This window comes from Hyperoodon ampullatus (assembly GCF_949752795.1).
Source record: "Hyperoodon ampullatus genome assembly, chromosome: 16".
Lineage (NCBI taxonomy): Eukaryota > Metazoa > Chordata > Mammalia > Artiodactyla > Ziphiidae > Hyperoodon > Hyperoodon ampullatus.
In genome coordinates this window covers 78242694-78265159 of record NC_136929.1, presented here as the reverse complement: position 1 = coordinate 78265159, position 22466 = coordinate 78242694, and the positions used below count along the sequence as shown (strand labels likewise).

The 22466-nt window shown below is 38.1% G+C and overlaps 1 protein-coding gene across 1 annotated transcript in view; it reads left to right on the top strand.

Annotated features, from left to right (window-relative positions):
* Positions 1 to 22466, top strand: part of RNF17 (ring finger protein 17) — a gene marked incomplete at both ends in the record, with an annotated part of 128752 nt that overhangs the window by 28847 nt on the left and 77439 nt on the right. The window contains 9 exons of the mRNA XM_079721645.1: positions 4909 to 5080; positions 6288 to 6364; positions 6641 to 6715; positions 10673 to 10983; positions 11827 to 11916; positions 13445 to 13603; positions 18351 to 18540; positions 19810 to 19978; positions 21532 to 21722. Of these exons, the coding sequence (XP_079577771.1) occupies positions 4909 to 5080; positions 6288 to 6364; positions 6641 to 6715; positions 10673 to 10983; positions 11827 to 11916; positions 13445 to 13603; positions 18351 to 18540; positions 19810 to 19978; positions 21532 to 21722 (1434 nt within the window). The remainder of the gene's footprint in view (positions 1 to 4908; positions 5081 to 6287; positions 6365 to 6640; positions 6716 to 10672; positions 10984 to 11826; positions 11917 to 13444; positions 13604 to 18350; positions 18541 to 19809; positions 19979 to 21531; positions 21723 to 22466) is intronic.

The following is a 22466-nucleotide window of genomic DNA, read 5'->3' as shown; positions in this document are numbered from 1 at the left end:
ATAGGGTAGTGTGTATCTGATAATCCCAACCTCCTGATTTATCCCTCCCTCCCTTTCCCCTTTGGTACCATAAGATTGTTTTCTATGTCTATGAGTCTGTTTCTGTTTTGTAAGTGAGTTCATTTATATTATTTTTTAGATTCCACATAAAAGTGATATATGATATTTGTCTTTCTCTGACTTCACTAAGTATAATATTCTCTAGGTCCATCCATGTTGCTGCAAATGGCATTATTTCATGCTTCTTTATGGCTGAGTTGTATTCCATCGTATACATATATCACATCTTCTTTATCCGTTCATCTGTTGATGGACACTTAGGTTGCTTCTGTGTCTTGACTATTGTGAATAGTGCTTCTATGAACATTGAGGTGCATGTGTCTTTTTGAATTAGAGTTTTCGTCTTTTCCAGATATGTTCCCAGGAGTGGGATTGCTGGATCATATGGTAACTCTATTTTTAGTTGTTTTTTTTTTTTTTTTTTTTTTTTTTTGCGGTACGCAGGCCTCTCACTGTTGTGACCTCTCCTGTTGCGGAGCACAGGCTCTGGACGCACAGGCTCAGCGGCCATGGCTCATGGGCCCAGCTGCTCCACGGCATGTGGGATCTTCCCGGACCGGGGCACGAACCCGTGTCCCCTACATTGGCAGGCAGACTCTCAACCACTGAGCCACCAGGGAAGCCCCTATTTTTAGTTTTTTAAGGAACCTCCATACTGTTCTTCATAGTGGCTGTATCAATTTCCATCCAATCTGGAATCAATTTCCATCCAATTTCAATCTACACCAACGGTGTAGGAGGGTTCCCTTTTCTCCACAGCCTCTCCAGCATTTATTATTTGTAGACTTTTTGATGATGGCCATGCTGACTCATGTGAAATGATACCTCATTGTAGTTTTGATTTGCATTTTTCTAATAATCAGTGATGTTGAGTATCTTTTCATATGCCTGTTGACCATCTGTATGACCGTCCTCTTTGGAGAAATGTACATTTAGGTCTGTCCATTTTTTGGTTTTTTTTTTAATATTGAGCTGTATGAGCTGCTTGTATATTTTGGACATTAAGCCTCTGTTGATCACATCGTTTGCAAATATTTTCTCCCAGTCCATAGGTTGTCTTTTGTTGTCTTGTTTATGGCTTCTTTTGCTGTGCAAAAGCTTGTAAGTTTGATTACGTCCTATTTGTTTATTTTTGCTTTTATTTCTTTTGCCTTGAGAGACTGACCTAAGAAAACACTGCTTCTGTGGCTTGTCTTTTCACTCTCTTGATAGCATTCTTTGATCCACAAAAGTTTTTAATTGATAAAGTCCAGTTTATCTGTTTTTTTCTTTTGTTGCCTGTGTTTTGATGTCATATCCAAGAAATCATTGCCAAATCTAACATCATGAAGCTTTTCCCCCCTGTGTTTTCTTCTAAGAGTTTTATAGTTTTAGCTCTTACATTTAGGTCTTTGAGTCATTTTAAGCTAATTTTTGTATATAGTGTAAGGGAAGGGTCCAACTTATTCTTTCCCATATGGATATCCAGTTTTCCCAGCACCGTTTGTTGAAAAGATGGTCTTTTCTCCATTGAATGGTCTTGGCACTCTTGTCAAAACTCAGCTGAACCGTATATGTGAAGATTTATTTCTGAGCTCTCTATTCTGTTCCATTGGTCCATCTGTCTGTCCTTGTGGCAGTAGCACACTGTTTTAATTACTGTGGCTTTGTAGCAAGTTTTGAAATCAGGATGTGTGAGCTTTCCAACTTTGTTCTTTTTCAAGGTTGTTTTGGAAGTTTAGGGTCCCTTGAGATCTCATGTGACTTTTAGGATGGGCTTTTCTATTCTACATGAAACATCATTGGGATTTTGATAGGGATGGCTTTGAATTGTAGATTGCTTTGCGTATTGACATCTTAACAATATTAAATCTTCTGGTTCATGAACGTGGGAGATCTTTCCATTTATTTTGTCTTCATTAATTTCAGCAGTGTTGTGTAGTGTACAACAAGTGTACAAGTCTGTTGCATCCTCAGTTATGTTTATTCCTGAGTATATTCTTCTTTTTATTCTGTTGTAAAATGAATTGTTAATTTCCTTTTCGGACTGTTCATTGTTAGTGTGTAGAAATGCATCTGATTTTTTGTGTGTTCATTTTGCATCCTACATCTCTGCTGAATTCGTTTATTAGACCTACTAGTATTTTTGTGGCATCTTTACCTATAAGATCATGTCATCTGCAAAAAGAGATCATTTTCCAACTTCTTGTAAATTTGGATGGCTTTTATATCTTTCTTTTTTTTGCCTATTTACTCTGGCTAGAACTGACACGATATATTAAATAGCAGTGGCAAAATCTCACGTCCTTTTCTTACTACTGTTCTTAGAAGAAAAGCTGTCAGTCTATCATCTAATGTAATGTTAGCTGTGGGTTTTTCTTATATAGCCTTTATTATGTTGATGTAGTTTCCCTCAATTCCTAATTTGAGTGTTTTTATCCTGAAAGGTGTTGAGAACGTCACATCCTTTTTCTCTATCATTTGAAAGGACCCTGTGGGGTGTTTTACTTGTTTCTGTTAATGTGGTGTATAACATTAATTGATCATATGTTGAAGCTTCCTTCATTCCAGGGAATAAATCCCATTTGGCATGATGTGGTATTCTTTCACTATACTGCTGATTCAATTTACTAGTATTTTATTGAGGATTTTGCATTAATACTTGTAAGAGATGTTGATCTATAGTTTTCTTGTAGTGTTTTCATATGGCTTTGGTATGAGGGCAATGCTGGTCTCATAGAATAAGTTAGGAAATGTTTTCTCTGGCTCTTCAGTTTTTTGGAAGAGTTTGAGGAGGATTCGTGTTAATTCTTCATAAAATTTTTGGTGAAGCCATCTAGTCCAGGACTTCTCTTTTTGGGGAAGCTTTTGATTACTGATTCAATCTTCTTACTTTTTTTTGGTCTGCTCAGATTTTCTATTTCTTCATGATTCAGTGTTGGTAGGTGGTGTGTTTCTAGGAATTCATCCATTTTGTCTAGGTTATCCAATTTCTTGGCATACAGTTATATACAGCACTGTTTCCAAATATTTTTTGTTTCTGTAAAATTGATCATCCTATGCCTACTTTATTTTTGATTTTAGTAAGTTGGCTCTTCTCTTGTTTTCCTAGATAGTGTAGCTGAAAGTGGTCAATTTTGATCTTCTCAAAGAACCACCTTTTGGTCTCTTTGATTTTTCTCTGTTTTATCCTATTTATTTGCTTATTTCCACTCTAATCTTACTACTCCTTCCTTCTGCTAGCTTTGGGTTTAGTTTGTTCTTTTCTGGTTCCTAAGGTGTAAAGTTAGGTTGTTGGTTTGCCATGCCTTTTTTAATGTGTTTACAGCTGTATATTTCTCTTTTAGCTCTGCTTTCACTGCATCCCATAAATTTTGATACTTTGTTTTTCCATTTTCATTTGTCTCAAGATATTCTCCTTGTGTTTTTTTTCTTTCATCCATTTGTGTTTAGTAGTATGTTATTTAATTTCCACATATTTGTGAATTTTCCAGTTTCCTTCTATTATTGATTTCTAGTTTCATTCCATTGTTATCAGAAAAGATACTTTGTATATTTTCAGTCTTTTAAAATGTATTAAGAGTTCTTTTTTGCCCTAATATGTGGTCTAACGTGGAGAGTGCTCCATGTATGCTTGAGCAAGATGTGTATTGTCTGGGTGGAGTTTTTGGTTTTTTTGTTTGTTTGTTTTTTGTTTTTTTTTTGCGGTACGTGGGCCTCTCACTGTTGTGGCCTCTCCCGTTGCGGAGCACAGGCTCCGGACACGCAGGCTCAGCGGCCATGGCTCGCGGGCCTAGCTGCTCCGAGGCATGTGGGATCTTCCCGGACCGGGGCACAAACCTGTGTGCCCTGCATCGGCAGGCGGACTCTCAACCACTGCGCCACCAGGGAAGCCCTGGGTGGAGTGTTTGTATGTTAGGTCCAGTTGGTCTACAATGTTGTTTAAGTAGTCTGTTTCCTTACTGATATTCTGTATGGTTTTTCTGTCCACAACTGGAAGAGTAGGATATTGAAGTCTCCACCTATACTTACAGAGCTCTCTCTTTCTCCTTTATTACATCAGTGTTTGCATCATATATTTTGGGCCTCTGATGTTTGGTACATATGTATTTATAATTGTTTTATCTTATTGGTGAATTGACCCTTTTATCAGTCTATAATGTCCTTCTTTGTCTTGTAATAGTTTTTGACTTAGTGTCTATTTTGCCTGAAATTAGCATAGCCACCCTAGCTCTCTTTCCGTTACTGTTTGCATAGAATATCTCTTTCCATCCATTCACTTTCAACCTATGTTTCTCTTTAGATCTAAAATGAGTCTCTTATAGACCTAACTATATGCTGTCATTAAAAAAAAAACCCAGGCTTCTCTGGTGATGCAGTGGTTAAGAATCCGCCTGCCAATGCAGGAGACACTGGTTCGAGCCCTGGTCCAGGAAGATCCCACATGGCGTGGAGCGGCTAAGCCCATATACCACAACTACTGAGCCTGTGCTCTAGAGCCCACAAGCCACAACTGCTGAGCCTGCGTGCTGCAACTACTGAAGCCCGGGCCCCTAGAGCCCGTGCTCCGCAGCAAGAGAAGCCACCACAATGAGAAGGCTGTGCGCTGCAACGAAGAGTAGCCCCCGCTCACCACAACTAGAGAAGGCCCGCGCACAGCAGCGAAGACCCAACGCAGCCAAAAATTAATTAATTAATTTTAAAAAACTGTAATAGATTTCAGTTCAGTTGAATGCCTCATTAACCATGTTATATTATTTAAGTTCATAAAGTAGTGAATTTACCTTTTCAATACTGTTGAGTTACTTTAAATTTACTTTCATAAAAATGTTTATGAAATACTGAAAAATAACTTTATCTTAAATGAAGGAAAAAGAACCTGTGTGAAGAGGTAGTAAGAAATATGGATGCTTACTTATCAGATATAATAACGGCTAAAAGATACATTGAAGTGAAAAAAAATGATTTGGATGCAGCTATGAAGATAGCAAGAGAATTAAAATCCACACCTTCTCTAAGAATATACTGTGACCTGAATCAGGTAGTTTTACCAGTTCATAATGTGAATTATTTCTGTGGTGGCTTATATTACCTACTTTGGAATATAGTATTTAAGACTTAAGAAGAATTTGTTTTCCAGATTATCCTAATTTGTATTGGCATCAATTTAGAATTCTTAGGTGTTTGAATTCTAAGATAAACATTATAAACTTGTTTGGCCTTTTATTATTATTTACCACTTAGGGAAATGGTGCAGTAAAGTCTTTATAACACACAGTCTGAGAACAAGTAGGATGACATTGAGTCAAAGGTTGTTTCTAGGAGTTGAGTTAAAAATGAGGACAAGTAAGAGTAGTGAAGTAAATAGGACTATTTTCTTTTTATAAACAGTTAGGTATGACTGTCAACTCTTGACTTAGAAACTTATCAAGATGCCATTTAGGTTTTTCTCCCAGCCCCCAGCTGTGCACCTCAGGAGACAAGGTGATTCAACTCTGCCCTGTCATCTAATCATGTGCCTAGAATTAGGCAGCAATAGAAACATGTTTCTTATGAGATCGTTTGGCAGGATGGGGTTAACCATCGATCCTCTTTGCTAATTTCTGTCTTGCTCCCTTGGGGTGTAGATCCTACTCTGTTGACTTTGAATCTTCAGGGCCTCATTACCCATAGATGATCAGATATTTGGATTGAACTGAAGTATAAAATAGAAGCCATTGGTTTACCTGCCTCCAGAGTCTTGAACTTTGAAGGAGAAGAGTTTGCCACTATCTTACCTTGACCAGACCTCCTTCCAGCTGTAGTTCTAAGAATAGTAATAGTTCCTGTGTATTACATGTGAGGCATTAGGAGGTGAAAAAAAGTAAAATTTGGTCTTTACCCTAGTTAGCTGCATTAGGAAGATGGGGGGGAAAAAAGACAAAAACGTTTAAGGACAGCAGTGCAGGTGCAGAATGAATCTGATCAGAATTCTCCCTGATCATGTAGCTGTATCCCATTTATTAACTAGTGTCTTTTGTTATCTGTTAATACATATCTTCAAAAGATTTTAAATATTTTGGGGGGAAAAATTCATAAACTCTTATTTGCATCTCTCCCTTTGCTTGCCTAAAATCAAACCTTGAGCACATTAATTAGTGAAAATACCTAAAGGGTCTAGTTTTTTTTTCTAAAATCTTATTCTGTTTCAACGGTATTTATAACAAAGCAAAATGCACATATGAGTGATACTTCTCTTTTGATTTTAGATTATCTGGACTTTGAAATTAACATTTGAGAGCGAATTGTCACAAGTCAGCTCTCTAAAACTAAGGAACTCTCCCAAGTAAGTAAGTTATAATTCAGGAGAGCGTGGTAATTAAATATAAAAATGTATTAGGCTAGATTTATTAAAGTAACAAGCAGTTATAAATTGAGAATTTGGGTCAAAAAATGTTTCCCAAATTAGCAACCAAATTAAAATAAGTGTAATTTGTGATAAATTAGAAAGTTATTTAAATGTTCTGTCTTTCAGAGTTTTTAATGTTAGCAACTAATTTTTTATTAGGGAAAGTAATAAACTTGTATTAGAACATTTTTTATGCTAAGTATTTAATTTTAGGTTGAAAATGAATTGCAGTGAGATCATCTGTATGTTCAACAATATGGGAAAGATTGAATTTGAGGATTCAACAAAGTAAGTATGAGAATGGCAATATGCTATTAGTGTCTGACATGGTGTAAGGGACAGAAGTATTATTTGAGACAGAAAAATTGATGTTCAGTGTAATATTTATGATTCAAAAGCTGAAAAATAATATAAAGGGCAAAATGGTTTCTATCAGTTAAATTCCACAGAAAATATTTAAGAATTAAAAGACCTAGAAGGGGTCAGTATTCAATGATATATATATGTCAGAGTCATCTTTTTATTTAATAAATTTATTTATTTATTTATTTATTTATGGCTGCGTTGGGTCTTTGTCGCTGTGTGCGGGCTTTCTCTAGTTGGGGCGAGCGGGGACTACTCTTTGTTGCGGTGCGCGGGCCTCTCACTGCAGTCACTTCTGTTGTCACAGAGCACAGGCTCTATGCGCATGGGTTCAGTAGTTGCAGCATGTGGGCTCAGTAGTTGTGGCTCGCGGTCTCTAGAGTGCAGGCTCAGTAGTTGTGGTGCACAGGCTTAGTTGCTCTGCGGCATGTGGGATCTTCCTGGACCAGGGGTCGAACCTGTGTCCCCTGCATTGGCAGGCGGATTCTTAACCACTGTGCCACCAAGGAAGTCCTCCAAGTCATCTTTGAGATTCATTCATTCAGCTAACATTGAACACTGATGTTGTGCTAGGCTCTAACACCCTAGATACTGAGATTTATGCAGAGAAGTTTAAGTAGACAGTGATACACATAAATAATAAAGTACATAATTGCTATGATAGTAGTTTGTGCAGAATTTAATGGAGATGCAGAGGAAGGGAATGATCAGTTCTTTGAGATGTAACGGGTCTTGGAAAGAGGAGACTTTATTTTCCCTCATCCATGAAAAATGAGTAGCAGTTGGAAAGGAGGACACAAGGGAGGCTGGCGGGCATCTTTGCAGAAAGAACTGTGTGGGCAGTGAGACCACATACTACATTCAGGGACCTGCGTGTATAATTCCATACGGCAGAGGATACAGAGAGGCTGAATCCTAAAGACTTTGACTGTTGTGTGGTGGTATTTGGACTTTATTTCTTAGACCTGTGCTATCCAGTATGGTAGCTGCTAACCACGTGTGGTCATTTAAATTTAAGCGTAAATTAAGTAAAACAAAATAAAATGAAAAATTAAGTTCTTTGGTTGCAGTAGCCACATTTCAGGTGCTCAGTAGCCATGTTTGGTTAGTGGCTGTCAGGTAGTGCAGCACAATTTCATTATTGCAGAAGGTTCTTTTGGACAGCACAGCTGTAAATAATAGAAAGCCGCTAAAAGATTTTTAGCATGAAAGTAAAAATAATTAGGTTACATTTGTAGAAGATAATTCTAGTGAGCATAGAGGGTTCTTTGGAAGAATAGGAGGCCGGAGGCTGAAGGATGGGTTAGGCTGTTATATAAATAGTCTCAGCAAATGATGAGAAATCAAATGTAGGTAGTAGCACTGGAGAGGAACAGATAATGACAAATGCTGAATAGGGAAAAGTGGTGTAACTTAGTAACTGTTTGGGTGTGGGGAATGAGGAAAAGGGAAGCACCCTCAGTGGTTTATGGGTCTATATTTGGTGATGAATTGTGGTGTTATTCACCCAGTTTGGAAATACAGGAAGAAGAGTTGGGAGGGGGAAGATAGTGGGATATGTTGAGTTACTGTTGTTTACTAGGTATCTCGGGAGAAATGTCCAGAGGGAAGTGAGCTGTATGTGCTGAAACTTAACAGGAGGTTCTGGATTTCATTCTTGGTTTAGGAGTAGTCAGAATGTAAATGGTTTAGAAACCCCCAAAAGAAAATAAGTTTATTCAGTTGTAGGTGGTATGACTCCTAAGGAAATCGTCCCCCAACAAGCATCACGTTCATTACTCTGAGGAAATAATGAGGGTCCAGCTCACAGCCTTACAAGCTCAGAAACAGACATGAGCAGATCTCACTCTAAGCCAGGTAAACTCATGTAAGCCAAGTTCACAAAACTGACATATAGTCAGAATGCTAGTTTATTAACTTAAGGGGCAAATATAATTGCCACAGGGACTAGAATACTTATGTTGGCATTCTTTTCCAATATCCAGACAGACACAAGAAGCCAAATCATCAGAAGTTGCTTTGTTTGAGGTGTTTTCCGAATAAAGGGAATAAGGTTTATCGAATAGCTGAACAGTGTTGGTCCTGGACAGCCCGCTACATTCCTTTCCCCCCAGGGAAGACCTTGCCAGAGGCCTCAAGTACAGTCCTTTGGCTCAGCTCATCTTCCCCACGTGTGGAGCCCTGGCCTCTATTTGCCTCTGTGACTTGACTTTTTGCACTTTCGTGGATGATCATCCTTTCCAGTCAGTACGTTCTTCTAGATATTTTCATAACTTGAATATGGTTACTATCAAATATTTTTAATACCAAAGGGTATATTGTCTCTTTAAGAGTCTGTATTGATCTTGCCTTGGTTTTAAATTTAACTCAGAAGTCTTTTAAATTTCTTCTTAGTTTTTAGGGAAAGTATCACTGTAGCCTGCCTCTACTGATGATGGGTGGTAATTAAAGAATGGGTTTGCCCAGTGAGAGCAAGTATTGAAGTGGGTCAAGGACAGTGCCCTGGAAAAAATATTAAATTTTAAGACAGGGAAAGGGTAATCTGCAAACAAAACAAAACAAAACCAAGAAGGGGTAGGAGAGAGTGGTGTTCTACAAGTAAGAGGAGAAGTCTGTGAGACAGGTTGGTTGGTGGCATTAAATGTCTCAGTAAAGCCAGACAAGAGTTACTGTAAAAAGAAATGTTTTAGATTACAGAGTTGTCAACCTATATGAATCCTCAGGAGGTATTTGGACCTTTAGTCAGTGTGTATTAAGAGACGGGTAAGATAGGTCTGCTGAATCCAGTTGGCTTTTTAGGTTCTTATTTCTGATTTCATTTGGCTTTTTTTTTTTTCTCTAAATTTATTATGTTTGGCTGTGTTGGGTCTTCATTGCTTGCACGTGGGCTTTCTAGTTGCGGCGAGCGGGGGCCACTCTTCGTTGCAGTGCATGGGCTTCTCATTGCAGTGGCTTCTCTTGTTGTGGAGCACGGGCTCTAGGCGTGCAGACTTCAGTAGTTGTGGCTCATGGGCTTAGTTGCTCCTTGGCTGTGGGATCTTCCCGGACCAGGGCTCGAACCTGTCTCCCCTGCATTGGCAGGCAGATTCTTAACCAGTGCGCCACCAGGGACGTCCTCACTTGGCTTCTTAAATGGTGATCTGTGAAGAAGCTAAATGTGTCATGGGTTAACGAAAATTAAAGCTTTTGAAAATCTCATTTTTTGATAGAATATCGATACTTTTAGATTTGATAGCACGTATCTGTGGGGATTTATGAAGAAGATAGAAAAATTTGTAGATTAGTGGCTATTGAATAATCATACCCAAAGGGTTCAGACTGATGGTGATTTTTAGCCTAGATGGAGGTTTCTAGTAATTTTCTCAGGATTGTATCTCTCACTGCTTCCTATACTTTATTTTTAAGCCAGTGAGTTAAAAGAAGAAATAATCTTAGCATAGTTTAAAATCAAACACCTAAGCCAAATCAAAATTTGGATAATTGAAACTGAAAACCTATATCCACTGTCCTTTTAGGATCAGATCATTGTGACATGACTGTATATCAAGTTCTTTCTTCAGCTTCTCATTGATTTTACCTCTTGTTGACCTTTTAAAACCCTTGGGCTTGCTTGGGAATGGGCAGAAGTTTCGGGATAGTGGAAATGTTCTACAATTAGATTGTGGTGATGGTTACCCAACTTTAAATTTAGTAAAAATTAATTGGATTTTATAGTGTGTAAATTATATCAATACAGCTGTTTAAAAAAATACCTGTGGGACACCTATACAACTTTAACTCTTTGTATGTGTCACAATACTGTCATGTGGAAAGGGAATGGTTTTAAGGTGGTTATAAACAAATTATGAAATGATTTAAAGTAGCCTCTGTATTTTTAAACAGATTTGATCCTCAAGAAAGTGAAATGGGACAGAATGTTCAAAAGAAATATAATCATAAAAAGGAATTTTCTTGTAGTGGTACATACCCATCACTAGAAAAGAAAAAGGTTGACATTTCTATCCTAACTCGTGAAGCCCCCCCACCAACTCCTTTGCACCTGGAAAGCAGTGATTCGCATTTAGAAGCAGAACACTTCCCGCCACAGAGTGCGGCTGTTGCAATAACCGCCTGTGAGACCGTTGCTGCTCTGCCTCAGGTGGGACCTAGCCCCGATGTGATCATCGAAGAAGTCATCGAGGAAGACCTGGAAAGTGAGTGAAAGTAGAAAAGCAAGGAAACAATATATTGTGTCTGGAATTAGAAACGAAGTTAGTACCTTTTTGTCCCTGTACTTAACAGACATTGCTGTTATCTTACACCTCATTCTGGGTTAATCTGTTGATTCCACGCCCCTACTTCCACATTTTCCAAAGTTAGGGTAATTTTTAATGCAATAATATAGCTAAACTATAATATTTGGTGTAATTAGGGTGTTTGACTTTTTAGTGTTCCACATACAAACCTCTATAAAAGATGAAAATACTATAAATAAATGACAACCATATTAGTAGAAGCAGTCTGATGACTTTGTTCTTAAATTTAAGAACAGCATATCTTAAATCTTTGTTCTGAGATACAGTCCTTTGTAAAATGAACTAGCATGAATGTAGTAGCATCTGTTAATAATGTTTAACATTTAAATGTATCATAATTGTTTGATTAGATTTCCAATGTTGGTGTTCTCCCCATCAACATCAGGGTGAGATACTACTGTGTGTAGTTACATTGTCAGTCTTCTTTAGGACCATTTTCAAGATTTGGTTTTCTCCTCCCCCCTGCTCCCAGTCTATTTCATTGACTGAGTTTCCAGAATGGTATTTTGAATACAAAAAAAAGGACATGCTGTTTTCTTTCATTTCTACAATATTATTATTATCACTGATTATCTCAGTGAGTTAAGAGAACTATCAGGACTTTGCCTGCTGATACAAGGGGGTCTTGCCCTTCCAGTATTTTGACCATTCAAGTACAGCTTTTTAAACAGTATGTTAAGTATGCCATTGTCCACGTAATAAAACTAAAAACAATTGCCTTTATTTTCTCTTTTGACGAAGCATGCTTCACAGATCATCTTGTGGAGACACCTAGATATCCAAAAGAGCCTCTTCAGGAAAAACCATCTGTTCCTTTTGGATCAAAAGCAGGTACGTTAACAACTCTGAACTTGATGCAGCAGAGTTGATACATAGTAACTCTTATGGAGAAGGAGGCAGTGAGTAAAATGAATTTTACTAATAACTAAAACTTATTTATTTATTTATTGTTGCCATGCCACACGGCTTGTGGGATCTTAGTTCCCCGACCAGGGATCAAACCCCCAGGCCCACAGCAGTGGAAGCGCCGAGTCCTAACCACTGGCCCTCCAGGGAATTCCTAAAATTTCTTCCTTTTTAATGTTAAAAGTTCTGACTGTTACGGGCAAAAATATTTCTGAAATTTATAACACTTCTCTCAGCTGTCTCCCCAGCTACACATACTTATCTCTTTACCTCATTCTCAGTATGGGTATTATTCTGTGTGATCTGTATTGGATAGGTAAAATGATCTATTTGTTCAATTTTTATCATCTATCTATACTTCAGTTCCTCCTAGTCTTTGTTTTTTAAACATTTTTACTAGATACACTAGGATACCTACATTGTTCAAAAATTAAATATATATATATTAAAATACCCTGTGAACCTTTTCCCCAACCTATTCCCATTCCATTTGTCTCTTCCTCCCTTCCAGTTTCTTTATTCATATTTGAACAAATACACATATATTATTTTTCTAATTCTCATTTTTGGTTGTTTTTGTACACAAAACATAGCATGCCATGTTTTTTTAATTCCTTTTTTCCTTGGGTTTTTTTTTTTTTTTTTTTTTTTTTGGTCTTTTTTTTTTGGCCACATCACATGGCATGCAGGATCTTAATTCCCCAATCAGGGATCGAACCTGTGCCCCCTGCAATGGAAGTGTGGAGTCTTAACCACTGGACGGCCAGGGAAGCCCCTTAATTCCTTCCTTAACATTATATTCTGGAGATCTTTTCATATCAGTAGAAACACTTGGCTTAATTACTGCTGTATACAAAAAGTTTCTCACTGTCTTTTATTCTGCCCCACCCTTACTTCCACCAAAACACACATATCTCCCCCTAAATGCTGCTCAGTATGTTGGCTTTCCCAGACTTTTTTTCATACTTCTCCAGCCTGATAAGATTTAAGATTCAAAGTGGCTGTGAGCTAATTATTAGTTCTTTCAGTTTAGTATAGTTTAAACAGGATTTTGTTTCTGTATTAGAAGCATCGTTATCAGTGGGGTTCTGAGTTCCAATTATGTTTATAAATAAATTCTGAAGTTTTGTTGTAATACAGTAGAGTTACAGCATATACTCTGACTTTAGAACCTAACTAACCACTTGAACTTAAATTCCACTTATTTAACATATTTTGCAAATAAAATAAAAGGTTTGCAGTTCAGGTTGCTAAAGAAATCATTGTGGAAGTGGAATGTGTTTGTTTTATCAGTCTAGTTACTGTTTGGGGTTTGGGTTACCTTTTGTGGGCCTAGGTATTCTAGAGTTTGCAGTGCTACAAGACACATTCTTTCAAAGGATACTGCGTTCAGTTTCTATGACTTCTTTCCTGACTTTTGGCTTATTAATGTGGTTTAAATATTCTCATCCAGGTTCTCCAGAGCTAGTTTTTGTAAGCCATGTAATACATCCTTGCCACTTCTACATTCGGAAGTATTCACAAATAAAAGATGCAACAGTATTGGAAAAGAAGGTGAATCAGTTTTGCAGTAAGAGTGTATACCTTGATCCTTCAGACATTTTGGAGTTAGGTAATGAAATATTACTCTAAGTTAAAATATGAAGCTTATTTAAATATTGTAATATTGGCCAACCCATATAGACTTTTTGTAATACAGATTTGTGCAAGCATAAAGGTTTTGGAATTATTTAACATAAGTTAAATTTTATTTAGGTAACTTAGCTAAGTATTAAAATTGACTGGTTTTTTTTTTTCTGCTCATAGATACCTAGTAGTAATATTATTACAGTATACAGTATACATAATTCCAGTATTTTTAATGTCATTTAAAAATGATTTTAAAATATTTTTAGTATCATTTGCCAAGTTTAACTGGAGTCATACTAATTTGGAACTTGCTTTCTTTTTTTTATGTTCTTTTCCATTATGGTTTATCACTGAATATTGAATATAGTTCCCTGTGCTATTCAGTAAGACCTTGTTGTTTATCTATTCTATTTATAATAGTTTTCATCTACCAACCACAAACTCCCACTTCATCAAATACCAAATATGGTATTTGTCTTTCTTTTTCTGACTTCACTTAGTAATCTCTAGTTCCATCCATGTTGTTGCAGATGGCATTATTTTGATCTTTTTTATGGCTGAGTAGTATTCCATTGTATATATGTACCACATCTTCTTTATCCATTCATCTGTCAGTGGACATAAAATTGACTGTTGAGTGAGATATACACAAAAACTCCATTATGGAGTAAGGTGAGATATTTTTTAAATTACAAAACCCGTGATGGGTTATACAATTTGTCCCCTCACCTCCAGAGAAAAGTATTCCTCTAAGTGTTCCTTGTAGTATGACTACAATCCCTTGCTGTCTACGTGTGAATGTTGAAGATGTTGTTGAACACCTGAGTGAGATAGATGCAGGACAGTGGCGTCCATTTCCTAGGGTCACACAGAGGGTAGTTGGTAAATTTAATCAGTCCATCTTAATTCTAAGGCTGTGTGTAATTTGCTGTAATTTAGGCTTTCATTACAAACGTTTTCCTTGTAACACTTGATTAAATTTGATTATACTCTGTAATAAGATGAAGCTATGATTTGTTTGATTTATTAATACAGCATTTTTCTCATTCTGTTAATATCAATGCCTATATATAACTAATACCAAAAAGTACTATATTGTCTGTTCAGCTTTATATAGTAGGGTTTTTTTCTTTTTTTTTTTTGCGGTACGTGGGCCTCTCACTGTTGTGGCCTCTCCCGTTGCGGAGCACAGGCTCCAGACGCGCAGGCTCAGTGGCCATGGCTCACGGGCCTAGCCGCTCCGCAGCATTTGGGATCTTCCCGGACCAGGCACAAACCCGTGTCCCCTGCATCGGCAGGCGGACTCTCAACCACTGTGCCACCAGGGAAGCCCAGTAGGGTTTTTTTTTTAATTTTTTAATTTTTTGGCTGCATCAGGTCTTGGCTGCGGCACGTGGGACCTTTCATTGCAGTGCGTGGGCTTCTCTAGTTGCAGTTCACGGGCTTCTCTCTAGTTGTGGCATGTGGGTTTTCTCTCTCTAGTTGTGACGCATGGGCTCCAGGGCACGTGGGCTCTGTTGTTTGTGGCACTCGGGCTCTCTAGTTGAGGCACGTGGGCTTAGTTGCCCTGCGGCATGTGTTATCTTAGTTCCCCGACCAGGGATTGAACCCACATCCCTTGCACTGGAAGGGGGATTCTTTACCACCAGACCACTGGGGAAGTCCCTATAGTAGTTCTTTAAAAGTGTTACTGGGGCTTCCCTGGTGGCGCAGTGGGTGAGAGTCCGCCTGCCGATGCAGGGGACCCGGGTTCAATGCCCCGGTCCGGGAAGATCCCACATGCCGCGGAGCGGCTGGGCCCGTGAGCCATGGCCGCTGAGCCTGCGCGTCCGGAGCCTGTGCTCCGCAGCGGGAGAGGCCACAACAGTGAGAGGCCCGCGTACCGCAAAAAAAAAAAAAAAAAAAAAAAAGTGTTACTAACTCTCAGCTCATCTTTGTAGCTTATCAAAATATCAGAAGGCTAGAATCATCATATACTTCTGATAAAAATGAAAAATAATTTTTAAAGTTAAAAAATAGTGTTTAGGGACTTCCCTGGTGGCACAGTAGTTAAGAATCCTCCTGCCATTGCAGGGGACACAAGTTTGAGCCTTGGTCCAGGAAGATCCCACATGTCACAGAGCAACTAAGCCTGTGCGTCACAAATACTGAGCCTGTGCTCTAGAGCCTGCAAGCCACAACTGCTGAAGCCCATGTGCCTTGAGCCCGTGCTCTGCAACAAGAGAAGCCACCACGGGACTTCCCTGGTCGCGCAGTGGTTAAGAATCCACCTACCAATGCAGGGGGCATGGGTTCGATCCCTGGTCTGGGAAGATCCCACATGCCGTGGAGCAACAGCCTGTGTGCCACAACTACTGAGCCCGCATGCCACAACTACTGAAGCCCGCGTGCCTAGAGCCCTGCTCTGCAACCAGAGAAGCCACCACAATGAGAAGCCCGTGCACTGCCATGAAGAGTAGCCCCCGCTTGCCACAACTAGAGAAAGGCGTCGTGCAGCAATGAAGACCCAAAACAGCCAAAAATAAATTTAAAAAAGAAAGAGAAGCCACCACAATGAGAAGCATGTGCACCTCAACGAAGAGTAGCCCCCACTCACAGCAACTAGAGAAAAGCCCATGTGCAGCAACGAAGACCCAGCACAGCCAAAAATAAATAAATAGAATAAATTAATTTAAAAAATCGTGTTTAAATTCTGAATATCTAAGGAGGGAAAAGTGTAGCGTTAAACTTAATTTTTACGGCTTCAAATAATTCTCTAAATTTAATATATGCACAAAAGAGCTCAGTTTAGATTTAGAAAATGTTCTAAGAAAGCCAAAAAGTCATCCTTTAAGTCGTCAAGGATAATTATTATTTCAAGGTAGATATACATGATTTAAATACTCATTTATCGTTTTTCTTTCAATTTTTTTAATTTTTAGCTGCGTTGGGTCTTTGTTGCTGCATGTGGGCTTTCTCTAGTTGTGGCGAGCAAGAGCTACTCTTCGTTGTGGTGCACAGGCTTCTCATTGCAGTGGCTTCTCTTGTTGCGGAGCACGGGCTTTAGGCGCGCGGGCCTCATAGTTGTGGCTCACAGGCTCAGCAGTTGTGGCTCACAGGCTCAGTAGTTGTGGCACACGGGCTTAGTTGCTCCACGGCATGTGAGATCTTCCCAGACCAGGGTTTGAACCCGTGTCCCCTGCATTACCCTGGATTCTTAACCACTGTGCCACCAGGGAAGCCCTCATTTATCTTTCAAGAAATTAATGGTAAGGGAAGAAATGTAATATAATGCTTTAACAGAGTATCCTCTTGTTCCCTTTTCCTACCTGTGTTCTTCATTATAAAGAACAACAGGGGCTTCCCTGGTGGCACAGTGGTTGAGGGTCCGCCTGCCGATGAGGGGGGCGCGGGTTCGTGCCCCAGTCCGGGAGGATCCCACGTGCTGCGGAGCGGCTGGGCCCGTGAGCCATGGCCGCTGGGCCTGCGCATCCGGAGCCTGTGCTCTGCAACGGGAGAGGCCACAGCAGTGAGAGGTCCGCGTACCACCAAAAGAAAAAAAAAAAAAACAAGAACAACAGATGACTTCAATAGACTTTTATCTCATCTATTGCAAGAAAGAATAGTTTAATAGCATATAGTTTAAAACTAAGAATATTGGTTATGTGGTATATCAGCATAAGAGAAGGGTTGATGACAATCTCAAGGCCAAAACATGTTTTGGTAGAACTGAAAAGGTTGCCCTGATGTGCCTCTCAACTATCCTGTTTTTATTAGCATGTATAGAGGGGATTATACAGCATCTCTCTGTATGTAATCAGTGATCAAGTCTTACCAAGTATATCTCTGATGCTAGCTGAGTTTTTAAGAGGATGGGCTCTAAGACTACCTGGACTCTCTTCCTACCTCTTCTAAGTAGCCATGTGGCTTGGGCTGGGTTTTCAGCCTCTTTTTGCCTAGCTTCCTCACCTATGGGATGGAAGCACCATCTCCATGGGGTTGTTGTGGGGAGGAGGTGAATTCAAACACAAAATACTGAGAACATTGCTGAGCCTATAGTAAAAATAAAATTTCTTTCTAACTTGATCTTTTTTGTGGTTATTAATTTGTAATTCATCTGAGCCCTCCATAAGGGAAGACCATAAGGTCTTCCTCTGCTGCTTGGTCCTTGGTTCATCTTCCCCTTCTCTGAACTCCACTGTGTATTAATTTCTTAATTTTGGCCTTTCACACTCTCCCTTTCTTGGTTTCTTTACTTTCACTCCCCTTTTACCAAGAGAAGGTCATTGCTGCTTCCTTTATGCTACTAAAGTATTTTATAGATTTCGGTATATATATATCTGTACTTGCATGTGTGTACATGCACAACGATAGGTCTTTATTGTTATAAGTACAGTGTATTATAGTCACTTACTTGCCTGTCTCCTTTCCTTTCTTGAGCTTCTTGATAGCAGGACGGTCTTACTCATCTTTGTTATAGTTTATAAAACACAGGTCCTCAATAAAGGACTGCTGGCTTTGTTTTCTTTGTTTTTACCTCCCCGTCTAGGACATAAGTTTCTGTATAACAGAAACTGCCAAAATACACTACCTTTTAATCCCTCTCATAGCACTTGACACAGTACTGTATCATCAGTTAATAAATGAATTAAGACTTCTTAGTGGTGGAACTAATGTACATGTTTGTAAATTAGAGCTAATTAGATATTTTTCTTCATAAACATTGATAATGATTTGTCTCCATTATTTAGGTGCAAGAATATTTGTCAACAGTATTGAAAATGGAATGTGGTGTCGAGGAACTATTACTGAATTAATTCCAATAGGAAGTGAAAGTATTAGAAAACCTTGTATTCCAACCAAATTCTTAGTCCACAAAGTTGCACTAATACAAATATTCATGGTAGATTTTGGAAATTCTGAAGTCCTAATTGTTGCAGGGTATGTTATTTTATAATTACTATGTATTCCTGGTCTGCTTAGAAACACTTGTGATGGGGGAGGAGGGGAGATACTAAAGAAGAAAGAAAAGTAGGAAGAGGTAGAGAGGAATAAGTTATCCTTCTTCATTTCCAAGGCATATACCTTTTATTTTGCTCTGTAATTTGTCTTACTAATTACTAAATTAGTAAAGTATTAGCTATCAGTGTTACTAGATGGAGAGCTTGGAAAAAGAACTTTCTGATGTTTCAAACTTAAATGCTCTTCTATATAGCCTCAAAGCAGGAAAGGAAGCACAAAAATGGTTCTTTTAAATAAAATTTACAGTTAGTTGCCAGACGATTGAGTAAAATTTTTAATCATATTTCTATAATTTCATTATTGTATGTTAAAGTGGCATAGTGTCTAACTCTACGTGTTCAAAACTGTTTCCCTCAGTCTTCTAGGAAAATAAAACAAACTGAAAATGTTCTTCTAGTAAGGAACAGTATTAACTCTTGCATGGACCAGTATTAACTCTTGCACTTTATTAAATGGTCATAGCTTTATAAATAGATTTCTGTTTGGGGGTGTCATTATGCCTTTAAATTTAAACCAAATAGGTATATGAAAGACAATCCAGATGAAGGCAGTTGAGATTTATTTCTATGGGTAGAAACAGTGTCTGTGTTTATAAAAGCTAGATTAAATCTATATAGTGAGATAGTATGAATCAGAATATAACTTTCTAAGAGAAAAATACTGTATATTAACACATTTATATGGAATCTAGAAAAATGGTACTGATGAACCTAGTGGCAGGGCAGGAATAGAGATGCAGATGTAGAGAATGGACTTGAGGACACAGTGGGGGAAGAGTAAGCTGGGATGATGTGAGAGAGTAGCATCGACATATGTACACTACCATGCGTAAAATAGATAGCTAGTGGAAAGCAGCTGCATAGCACAGGGAGATCAGCTAGGTGCTTTGTGACCATCTAGAGGGGAGGGATAGGGAGGGTGGGAGGGAGACGCAAGAGGGAGGAGATATGGGGATGTATGTATATGTTTAGCTGATTCACTTTGTTATACAGCAGCAACTAACACATCATTGTAAAGCAATTATCCAATAAAGATATAAAAATAAATAAATAAAATTTTAAAAGAGTATAACTTCCTAGAAGATTTAACTTAAAGAGAGTATCCTTAGAAATGCATACCTTTTGTGGGGTAAGGCAAGTTTGGGCTTGAAGCATTATTTTCAGTAAATATTGCTTGAATTTTTCCCAGAGTTGGTGATACTCATGTGAGATCAGAACACATTGCTAAGCAGCATGTAACACTAAATGACTTGTGTCTGGCTCTGAGGAAGTCTGAGCCGTATATTGAAGGGCTGCTGAAAGACATCCAGCCATTAGCACAGCCATGCTCATTGAAAGACATTGTTCCACAGAATTCAGTAAGTGAGACTTAAATTATTTCTTATTCAGGGGCCAAATAGTCCAGTTTTAGCTGTGCATTGCTGATCAGATTACTGAATGTAGGTTCAGTTCTCTTGTTAAATACATTTTGTATAATAAACTATTGGTGCCAATAAAAAAGGAAATGAACTTCAGTTTCTACAATTAGAATCGTTCTTAATGGGAAATTGAGTTGAATATGCATATATGAACATAATGATGGGTGAAATATCCAAGTAAACCACAAAATTTTGGAGTCAAATAAATATGGAGAGAAATTTTAAATATTATGTGGTATGTGTTTCCATTCATTTCTTCAGTATTTCCATGGCCCTTTGCTCACTACTTATAGCCTATATTGCATTCTGCTTTGTATTATTAATGAATATTTATTCCCCAGAAAGATTTAAAACTCCTATGAGACAAATTGTGTGTAAAGATACTTGTTAAGCAGTTATATTATTATAAAGTCTGAAAGCGGGAGTCTGCACCTTTGCTCATCTTTGTATCCAGCACTTAGCAAATCACTGAGCACGTAGTAGGTATTCAGCAAATATTTTAAAGAATGAACAAATGAATAAAAAAGTAAAAGGAAACACATAAACATATTAGCCCTGGTATTTTCCTCAAAATGGGAAAATTATTTTGGCTTTAATTTTATCTCTTTTTTTTTTTTTTGCCTTTTCTATTCTGATTGGGCTTTACTTTTTTTTTTTTTTTTTTTTTTTTTTTTTTGCGGTACGCGGGCCTCTCACTGCTGTGGCCTCTCGCGTTGTGGAGCACAGGCTCCAGACGCGCAGTCTCAGCGGCCATGGCTCACGGGCCCAGCCGCTCCGCGGCATGTGGGATCCTCCCAGACCGGGGCATGAACCCGCATCCCCTGCATCGGCAGGCGGACTCTCAACCACTGCGCCACCAGGGAAGCCCGGGGCTTTACTTTTATACTCACAAAATCTTTACAAGATGTTTTATTTTTAAGGAATGTGTAGTTTTGGCCCATGAAGTTTACTTTAGGTATGAGTACTTAAAGTTTCAAAGTTCAGTGAGAAATTTTTTTTTTCAATGGGTAAGTATTTTTCCTTATTGTTTAAGTAGCATTTACCTCATATATTGCTAGTAATGGAAAAACTAAGTTACCTGGTAATGATTGTAAATATCTTTAATGTATTACATGGCTTCCATCATGCTTTCAAAATTACCTTTTGGATTTCATCGTTTAAGTGGAAAATTCATATATAATACTTGTTTTATTTTTAAATTTTTATTTATTATCTTGATATTAATATTCAGAAATAAAACCAAGTCCTGAAGTGCAACAGGTTATGGTCACCTTGAGATCATGTTTATAAAATCTAAGTGTGATCCGTACATTGTGCATACGTAAAGACTGTCCTTGGGTTTGTGGGCCCAGCTGCTTCTAAATATCTATGGTTGGTTCAGTGCCTTTGTTCAAATTTGCAGACTTTGGCTGTTACAAAGCTAAATCTACAACATTGTACCATTAGAGCTAATTATAATTACTGAATACGTTGGAATTTTACTTTTTCCACAGACTAAAGGCTGGGGAGAAGAAGCTAAAATAGAATTTTTGAAAATGGTAAATAAGAAGGCTGTTTTAATGAAAGTTTTTAAAGAAGAAGATGGTATGCTAATTGTAGATCTGCAGAAGCCACCAGCAAATAAAATAAGCAGTGATATGCCTGTGTCTCTTAGAGATGCATTAATTTTTATGGAACTAGCAAGGTAGGTAACTTATTAAAATGTAAATAATTTCAAGGTTATAGCTATAAATTGGAACAGCAGATTTTACCTTTAAAAAATATGGGCTCTAAAGTGAACTGTAACATACACTAAGAGGGAGCACCAAATCCTAACCACTAGACCACCAGGGACATCCTAACATACTTGAAGAGGTTAAAAATATTGCTGTCAGAGTTTTCTAAGTACAGTTGTCTGTGAAAATTGCATTCAGATCATTTGATTTAAGGAAATAGAAAAATTAAGGTAGCTCAAAATAGAAACGATTGGTAGATAGGAACATTTTTTAATACTCTTGCTGACTTTTACAAGTAGCTTCACTAGGGTTTCAGGAATTACAGTTTAACAGTTCTTACATTTTCTAACCTTTGGAATAAGATCATGATCACCACTCTATATTTAACGTATGAATCTAGAGTAGATGCTTAAATTTCTTTCCTTTCTCATCTCTGATGAACAAAGTAAGATGACTAAGTAACCACAGAGATGATGGAAGATACTACTTTCTGTCCTGAGCAATTACACGACTCTGGAAGTGACCCAAGTAGATTCCATTCTGGAAAAATAAAACTTAAGTCGAGTATTGGAGCTGAAAGCGGTCACAGAAACCCCTCAGCTGGCCTTTCTGATTGCTACCGTAGATGCTGGGTATTGTCAACCAAAAGAGTAGAAACTTTGAGTAGAACATACAGGCCCAACTCAAAAATGTTCCAGCACAAACTTGAAGGT